Consider the following 9469-nt stretch of genomic DNA (forward strand, 5'->3'; position numbering starts at 1 on the left):
ATTAAAGAGATTAACGGGGAAGCCGTTATTGGGATTACCCTTAGATGGATTCTATTACGAGCCGATTTTAAAACAGTGTTGTGAGATTCCGATTGGATACAAATTTATGGGTCGTTGTTGCTTAATGGAAAAGAGTACTCAATTCCTATGACAACCATAGAGGGGTGCTTGGTGGCTAGCACTAATAGGGGATGTAAGGTTATTCATTTGTCTGGTGGAGCTTTTAGTGTTCCATTGAGAGGTGGGATGGCTAGAGCTCCAAGGGTAGCTGATTTGAAGTTTTATTTGGAGGAACCTAAAAATTATAAGACCTTGGCTGTTGTTTGTATATATTTTTTTCATTTCTGGGTTAATTTATTTAAGTTGAAGCTAAAATGGGTGCTGGATTGTTGTTGCAGATCAAGTAGGTTTGCCAGGCTTCAAGGTATTAAATGTGTCATTGCTGGGAAGAATCTTTATTTGAGATTCACCCACAGTACTGGCGATGCATGGTACCAAAGGGTGTCCAAAACGTTTTGGATTTCCTTCAAATTGATTTCCCTGACATGGATGTCATTGGCATCTCTGGTGAGTATCATTCCCATGAATATATACTTCTTCATTTTCGTCTTCTGAGCTAGACCATTGAACTCTTAAGCAAAGGTGAAAGAGCAGGACCTTGAGTTTGACCATGGCTACTATTACTGCAATAGTCAAATCCGAATATTTTATATTTCTGCAGATAAGACACCCAGTTCTTTTATACATATATATATTTTATGTTTTCTGATTCACTGTTTGAAACGGCATGGTTCCATTTCTTTTCTTTTCTTTTTAAATTTTCGGCTTTTATATTTGAAAAAAAAATTAAATAAATAAATTTAGCTTTAAAATTTTTGTTATGGAATGAAATAATATAGTATTGTGCGGACTGCGGAGTATATAACGACTAAATATTAAAACAAAAAGCATATATAACTTTTTGTCATTAAGTAGATGAAAAAGGAATGTCGTCAAAACACGTTACCTTCCATAATCTTCACACCAATCCAACCTTTCTTTGGTTATCTGCTAAGAGTAAAAAATAGCTGACAGCGGCAGCGTTGGTAATGACGGCCACCAGCGATCCGAACCCCGAAGTTTCCGACGAGCAGCAAAAACGATCGGAGATATACACATATGAAGCTCCCTGGTACATCTACGCTATGAATTGGAGCGTCCGCCGCGACAAAAAGTACCGACTCGCCATCGCCAGCCTCCTCGAGCAATACCCTAACCGTCTCCAGATTGTTCAACTCGACGACTCCAATGGTGAGATCCGGTCGGATCCCAACCTCTCCTTCGACCATCCCTATCCCGCTACTAAGACCATCTTCATTCCCGACAAGGATTGCCAGAAACCCGATCTTCTCGCTACCTCCTCCGATTTTCTTCGCATATGGCGGATCTCGGATGACGGTTCCCGCGTTGACCTCAAATCGCTCCTTAATGGCAATAAGAACAGTGAATTTTGCGGTCCTCTCACGTCTTTCGACTGGAACGAGGCGGAGCCGAAGCGAATCGGGACTTCCTCCATTGATACGACTTGCACTATTTGGGATATCGAGAAGGAAACAGTGGATACCCAGTTAATTGCCCACGATAAGGAGGTTTACGACATCGCTTGGGGTGGAGTTGGGGTTTTCGCTTCCGTCTCCGCCGACGGTTCCGTTAGGGTTTTCGATTTACGCGACAAGGAACATTCGACGATCATCTACGAGAGTTCGGAGCCGGACGCGCCGCTGGTGCGGTTGGGGTGGAACAAGCAGGACCCCAGATATATGGCGACCATTATAATGGATAGTGCCAAGGTGGTTGTTTTGGATATCCGTTTCCCGACGTTGCCGGTGGTTGAGTTGCGGAGACACCAGGCGAGCGTCAATGCCGTCGCTTGGGCTCCCCATAGTTCCTGCCACATTTGCACCGCCGGCGATGATTCTCAGGCGTTGATTTGGGATTTGTCTTCGATGGGTCAGCCTGTTAAAGGTGGGCTTGACCCCATTCTTGCATACACGGCTGGGGCTGAAATTGAACAGTTGCAATGGTCGTCGTCTCAGCCTGATTGGGTGGCCATTGCCTTCTCCACTAAGCTTCAGATTCTAAGGGTATGAATTACCGTGTGAAGTTAGGTTTTTCTGTTTGTTTTGACATTAACTAACAACATGCTTGCTTGATCTTCCATTTGAATCGAGTTTCACTTCTGAATTCAAACTCGAGTTAAAATTGACTGAACTGCAAGTAATCATTTCACAAAATATTTTTGCAACTTAAATACAAATACCTACGTAAAAACAGCCGGCATTTGATACAATGTCGATAAGAAAACTAACATTTCACCATTTCTCGATATTTGAAATTAACATAAAATTACCTTTTAAATGTTGTACAATTGTTTTTTTCAATAAGATATTTTTCAAATTAATAAACTTTGTTGTCTCTATTACATTCTTCAAGTATCAAATATTTTCTTATAAATTTTTATAATTTTTACAAATAATTTTCTCAATTTTTTCTACCACATTATTCACAATTTTCCCAATATCTTTATAACACAAAATTATTAAAATATATCAGAATTTATACGAACAAGGATTTACGTATCAGTGTTGTATTATTATTATTTTCAGCAAGTACTTATTCAAGTACATAATATCATGCACCATTATCAAAGTAGCCACAACAACACTCACCGATTTAGGGTTTAAGGGGGGTTCTCTGTCACTGGTATTACATTCACGACCGACAATCCATATGCAACAGGGATTTAAATTCCCTGCGAGAAACTCTTAACAACCCAAGCACGCTAGAACAAATGAAATCAAAGTGAAGAACACGGAAGCAATACGCAGCAAGCTCTAGACACCTGTACCCTCTCCCTCACCTGGGTGTTAAGGATCACGACACATGAAGTAGGCATTTGGGTTGCTGCGTATCTACATGATTTCAATGGAAAAGAGCCATCACATTCATTCTCTAAAGCACTTTTAAGGAGAGCTAAATGAAGCCTTTTCTTGCTTGGTTTTCAGAAGACTCAAACATCTTGCTTTTCTCCCTACGATCCAAAATTAGGTGCATTCTTGGTATGAAGTATGAACAAAACTGACTCAGTTGCCTTGTACGTGTCAAGGTTATCGTCGTTGTCCTTCAGCTAAGCTAAGCTGGAAGCACATTATATTCACATTCCCAACTTCCATTTATGTAGCTTGTTATGGTGTCTTCCACTAAATCTTCGAAGATGGCTTCACCAATCTCAACACCAATATAACCAGTGTCAAGTTGAAGGTCCATCCATGTTCCAGTCTTAGCCAGGTCTTTTCGGACTACCAGGTCCAGAGTACAAGGCAATGGAGTCGGGAGCAAATGCCAATAAACTCCCTCCCAGACTTCTTGAATTGTATTTTGCATGTTTGGGATAGGACGGATATTGGGTTTAACAAATGAAACACTAGGGGAACCAAAATAGTACTCACAAACCTCTCTGACTACTTCATTAATGCAATCAAAGAGCAGTTTTTGGTCTTGACAAAGCTGGTTGGGCAAGTATTCGACCTCGTCAACCAACAATGGGTCGATAAGCAGGTCTGAAGAAAGTGACCGGATGTAGACTTCGTCCCAGCTGAAACTCGAGGCTTGCAGCACTGCCTTTATGTGCTCAAATATTGATTCCTTATCATTCATACAAGTTTTAATTCGATTGCTCTGATTTGTGGCCAAAGAGTCATGTTCTTCGAATCGAATTCTTAGCGGTTGAATGGATGTTTCACCTGAAGATTGGTGAGCAACTTGGCATTAGGAAGAATCACTGTGGCTCAACAAACTTAAAAGCAAAAGCCAAATGTGAAATAAACAAAAGACTTCTCTCATATTCCTACCGGAATAAGATCTGATGCTTGCAGGGCTGATAAGATCATCTGCAAATATTGGCTCAAGAACAGATACGGGGCTTGATCGCTCTGGTATATCAGTAACACTCTCCAAACATTCAACCTTTTTCATGACTGATGAGTCTGATGGAGATGATAATGGAGAAAAAGGCTGTTGGTCCACTTCCGATGAATCCTGGAGGAGAAAAAAAAAAGGTTGGATGAGACATCACATATACAATGCAGACTACAAAATGGAATAATCGCATGATACGCAGAAGAGCCTCATTTTTTCTTATGGTGATTTTAGCTTTGCCTTCAAAATAATAATACAAAATTGAGACATCTGGCGTCCGATATCTCTCAGTTTTTTCTAGGAAGATGTGAGATCTAATTGAAAGGCACAAGCAGCCGGTATTCAATCATTCTGAACTTCTTAATGACATCAAATCTACATATCAGCAAACAACATCACCATACCTGTTTCAAGTACCAAGGATTTTGTTTTTCATCACAAACTTCATATATGTCAACATTTTTATCATCTGTGATAATTGAAGAGCCGCTCGTCTCTGAAGAAATATCCAGGGACTTGCTTTCTTCATGAACCATCATTTCAGTAGCTTTAACAATACTCACAGACTCTGCATATGAAGGTTAAATATTAATAAACCTGGGATATTCGTGATTATCATCATAAATTAAACAAATGCAAAATTGTACCTTTGGAACTCAATTCATCTTTTATAGAACAAAAAATTGGATCCTCTTTGTCATTATTCACACTAGTGTCAAGGTTGTTTGAAATTGCATTATCACTTTCAACTTCATTATCGCTTTTGTTTTCAGAAATGCAAAGCTGGCCATCGGTCTTCTCTGCCCTCATACTTAGAAGGCTGACAAACCGATCATTTTCACTCACCATTTGCAATTTGTCCGAGCCTGCAAATCTCATATGCGCAGTTGTAAAACTATGCTCCAAGTTCTGACCAGGGCTGCTGACAGGGGATGTATTATACTCAGGAAGAGAAAGAATCCTACCTAAGGTTTTTGGAACCTGTGTACTCAAAAGATCCTCATTTTGATCCTCGTTTGTTAGCAGATCAGAGAGATGTTTCTTTGCCTCTATATAGATGTTCGAGACCCTTTTCATGGAAAAATCAATAGTCTCATATTCCATGCTTAGTTCAGATCCCTTTAGCTTGCTTGTCTTTTCTCCTTTTGCAACACCAATGGAAGGTCTGCCAATTCTTTCAATAAAGAATTGGTCTTTTGTTGGAGAGTTCATCCCAAAATATTCCTTAAGTCTGCCACTGTCCTCTGAATTTTGTTGCTCAGCTGGAAATTTTTCAGATATACCATTTGTGGGGATTCTATGTTGGTCTCTTCCCATAGCATGTTTCAACTTTCTTTTTATTTCAGCAAGAAAAAAGTGGGAACCAACTTTCTCATTTGGCTCCCGATGACTGACAATGTACTGAGAATCTGAAGGTGAGTCGAGGCTGCTTCCAGTTTCAGGAGTTTGCAAGCATGTTGACCCAGGCTTCAAAACTTCAATTTTATTTGAAGCTTGAGAAGCCTTATTTCCATCTGAAAGTTCTCTTTCCTGAGATTTCAGTTTTCTTCTAAAGAAATTACGCTGCTTTCTATTAACAGGCTCATTGCGTTGTCTTAAACCAGTGGATTCCATGTCTGAAAAGTTTGATTCAGCAAGAGGCTTAGACTCTTCATCCTTTAAATGAGCATCCGGCAAGTCTTGAATGTATTTCAACAAGTTCAGATCAGGTAAAAGTTTCAAAAACAATTCCTCATCTAAACTCGAAATGGGCAGTGCATCCATGACTTCATTCGAGGCTAGGAGTTCCCCATCTTCTGTAAGTTGGTTCCCAATAAGAAACTTCTGACTCACTAAGACCTTGATTGCCTCATTCAACCTTTCTTCAGAACCATAGCTCTTCGGATTTTGCTCAAGCTGGTCATCATTCATGCAATTGACTCTTTTCTGATGGATTTTCCGAAAAAACTCTTCCATTAGATTATCCATATCGAGATTGCTTGTAGTTTGTTGCTCTGGTTTATGCAGCCTAGATCTTTCCGATACCAAGTTCTCAGCAACATCCATATGAAGACTGCTACTGGAACTTTTCTTGCAAGTTTTGTTTTTTCTGTTCCAATTCTTCCTTCCATCGTCTCCTTCCCCAGAATAGAACTGTTTCACTTCAACTTCAGTATTACTTGCTTCTTTCTTTGCAACCTCTCCAGACATTTCCTCTTCTAGGAGTTTCTTCACACTTGGCTTACACGCATCAATAGCTGTTCTTTCCTCTTCACCATCCTGAAAAACTTAGTAATATCAATAATAAATGAAAAGCTTTTTCCATTGCCGTTATCTTAAGCTCATCTACCCATCTAATGAACAATGTTACTTGGAATCATGTCAAATTCGGATGTGTTTAATTCAGTTGTTTTCAATTTTCAAGTTTTTCTATGTATATTTAGGGTCCTTGGAGGGTCATATCCCAATACCCATGTCTAGATATGCATACATGGGCACTTCAAGAAAATGAAGAGTTGGTGCAACATAACTAATGAATATATTAGAATTCTCAAAATTATGTTGGATTCGGGTTAAATTTCCAAAGCTTACAAGTGGTCTGGGACAATCTTCAGCGGAACTAGTCAACATTTCAGGTTTATTTCTTGCATTTGGAGCACCTGCAAAGTTAAAGAGAAAATGCAGCATTAAGTAGTGCTTAAAACTCTATAAAAGAAAAAACAAAAACAAGTAGTGCTTAAAACAATACAGAACAAGAAAATCAAACCGAATTAACTACAAAGAGAAAGAATTCTCATAGCAGGTTTCTGTTCATTTGGATAAATGATTTATTGTTTAAAACCAATGCTACCGAAAAACATATTTCCGATTAATGATATAAACAGGCCAAATTAGATCTTAATGCTAAAAGGACAACCCAAAAGACCGTTTATTATTACTTGCAACTTTAAATAGAGCTTCCATGGAAATGCTTCAAAGTTACTTAAAGAACTTACCAACTGCATTTCTGTCCCCGCACCTTCTATCAGAAAGCAGTCTGCGAGTTGATTGGCTATGGCGGAAGTCAAGCATACTAATCAAGCCCCACATACAGCCCAACTGATCCTTTTTGTATCGTAGAGAACAACTATTTGATCTTTTGGCCATGATTAATGTGGCTCTTATTCAGATTAGAATGCTTTGGCAATTGAAATTTTCGGTTGAAAGGTAATTTGGAATCTGCTAAAACAGATAGAAATCATGAAATTGCAGAAACATAGATTACGTCAGAAATAATGGAACTGCAGAAACATTTAACATTGCCTGATTCAGTATAGATGAACAATAAGCAAAATAGGTTCTTTATGCATCTTCCTACGATAAAAGTCTATTTAGCTGAAGGTTTCACAGAAGAAAATAAGCTAGCCAAGTGGTGAACCAGAGTTTTTAAGAGTTGGCATCTAACAACGAACATCAGCATCAGCAACCGGTTCCCTTATTTTCAATCTATGAACCAACGCTTAACCTAGTTGGTTCCCACAACTATTTTTAAGAGTTGACAAGACTCAGAATACCAGCATCCAGAACTGGTTCCCTTATTTCCCACCTATGAAACAGAGTTGGCATCTAACAGAGCTTCCTTTGTGTGTGTTCGTGCGTACACAAAATCAAGGGGTAAAGAATCTTGTCGGCAAGAACTGGAAACAGACACTCTAAAATCGGGTCAGTCCAAATCTAATATGATCATGAGAGACTGTTGACATTAATGATGACGATGGTGATGATGCAGAACCAGACATTTCTCTTGACAGATCAGCTTTAAAATTCATCAACTCTTAATTTTCCTACTACACATTGCGTAAGCCTTTATGATACTCATTAGTCTCTTATCTACCTCATGCACCACCTAAATCCTAGTCCAGCAGTGTCACCTAAACTTTTATACAAAACTTAAAAAACCAACATCCAATAGGTCTGAAGTTCAAATTCAAATACATATATATGATCTTTACCCTATCCCAGCATGACTGTGTACCTAAAATCAAGTTATAAATACAAGGTTGATTTGAACTAGAATTTTAGCTCTGTTCGTTTGTGCAATCATTTAAAAAAATTTGACATCCAGCAATTATGAAATCCAGATCTAACTAGATTACATCCAATGTAAAAAAAAAAAAGTCATGATTGATTTGATGAGGGAAAAGATGAAAGAAATGCATGTGCCTGAAACAAAGAGTTCCTTAAAATTCAAAACCATCAAGAACTAGGAGATTGCTTCAGTCAAAATGTAGCTGGATTATGTTACCATTAAAGGCAAAAAAAATTCCCAACAGTTCAATTTCAACAACTCAAGTTTTACCAAGAAACTTGAACCACAAGTTCCATAGTCAAAAAGCTTTGGATGCCAAAGGAATCAAAGCTTTCTTTTTTTGACTCTACAAGCCTTAAACCAGAGCCTCAAAATCCTCGATAACAGACCAGAGAAGTGTTACCTTTTCTCCTTGGATCTTCACTTCAACGAAAAGATCAATTGCATTTCAAGAATTCACATTGATTACCCCTTAAGAATTCATTTCCCAGCTCTTAAGTCAGCAAAGAACCATGAAAAATTATAAACTTGGGAAGTGATCAACGCCTTGAACCTCCTCGAAGATGTGCCTCTGCATGGCCTAAAGTTGGATTCGGCATATCAACAAACACAAAAAATATACATTATAGAAAACCCAGAGCAATATTTATGAACAACCATAGAATTGAAGTCCTGAAAAGACTGAACAGTTTGTTCTATCCAATTTCAGTGACAAGCTCTCCATGAATGCCATATCTGAAACTATTACATCAAACAAACAAACTCCCACTTCTTCCATGCATAACAACCGAGAATCAAGCTTTCTATAAACACCCAAATGAGTTTGAAAATTCTGATGGAAAACAATTGAATACAAGAGAAGTGGGGAGATTCAATCTGAAGCAAAAGCTATAGTTCCAATCACCCACCATGAGAAAACGAAAGGAAAAGCTTCAAAAGATGGAAAATTCTTTTCATGGGGATAACATATTTTGACAAGAGAAAAGGAAAGAAGAAGCTTTATTTGGCACCGACCCATGATTCTTTATGAAGAAAACTGAAAGGGGAAGGCATTTGAGAGTGAGAAATATAAGAAAGAAGTAAATAGAAGAAAGAAAAATGGGAAAGTAGAAGGAAAAAAAAGAAGCACAATAAGCTTAAATCACACAGTGAAGAGATGGAAACAGAGAGAGTGAGAGCATAGCGGAAGTAAGAAGCTCTTATGGTTGGAAGAGAATACGTGACAGTTGGGGTTACGTTTGATTGAATTGGACCCCACTTTCTTATTCATTACACGTGTGCACTGTTTGGATTATATGTGATAATACGTATTATATGTTTTTCATTAAAATTTTACCAATTGATACCAATTCGCACGCATAATTTTTAGGGTTTTTTCTTAAAATAAAAGTATTAAACTGAATAATCAAAGAATATTTTTATAATTTTTCTGTTGTATATTTGACTCATGATACCAATTCAATC

The 9469-nt window shown here is 38.1% G+C and overlaps 2 protein-coding genes across 2 annotated transcripts; one reads left to right on the forward strand and one right to left on the reverse strand.

The window, feature by feature from the left end:
• Positions 1 to 902: 902 nt before the first annotated feature.
• On the forward strand, positions 903 to 2229 carry LOC107910594 (WD repeat-containing protein LWD1). Its single transcript, XM_016838481.2, has one exon. It carries the CDS (start codon positions 1089 to 1091, stop codon positions 2127 to 2129), a length of 1041 nt encoding a protein of 346 aa, XP_016693970.1. The 5' UTR covers positions 903 to 1088; the 3' UTR covers positions 2130 to 2229.
• Positions 2230 to 2610: 381 nt separating this feature from the next.
• On the reverse strand, positions 2611 to 9190 carry LOC107910593 (uncharacterized). The gene is made up of 7 exons (XM_016838480.2): positions 8409 to 9190; positions 6933 to 7155; positions 6529 to 6596; positions 4605 to 6216; positions 4362 to 4525; positions 3891 to 4077; positions 2611 to 3782 (listed from the first exon to the last, which is right to left on the reverse strand). Exons 2-7 carry the CDS (start codon positions 7081 to 7083, stop codon positions 3172 to 3174), a joined length of 2793 nt encoding a protein of 930 aa, XP_016693969.1. The 5' UTR covers positions 7084 to 7155; positions 8409 to 9190; the 3' UTR covers positions 2611 to 3171.
• Positions 9191 to 9469: the final 279 nt, after the last annotated feature.

The sequence above is a fragment of the Gossypium hirsutum genome, chromosome D02, assembly GCF_007990345.1.
Source record: "Gossypium hirsutum isolate 1008001.06 chromosome D02, Gossypium_hirsutum_v2.1, whole genome shotgun sequence".
Taxonomy (NCBI): Eukaryota; Viridiplantae; Streptophyta; class Magnoliopsida; order Malvales; family Malvaceae; genus Gossypium; species Gossypium hirsutum.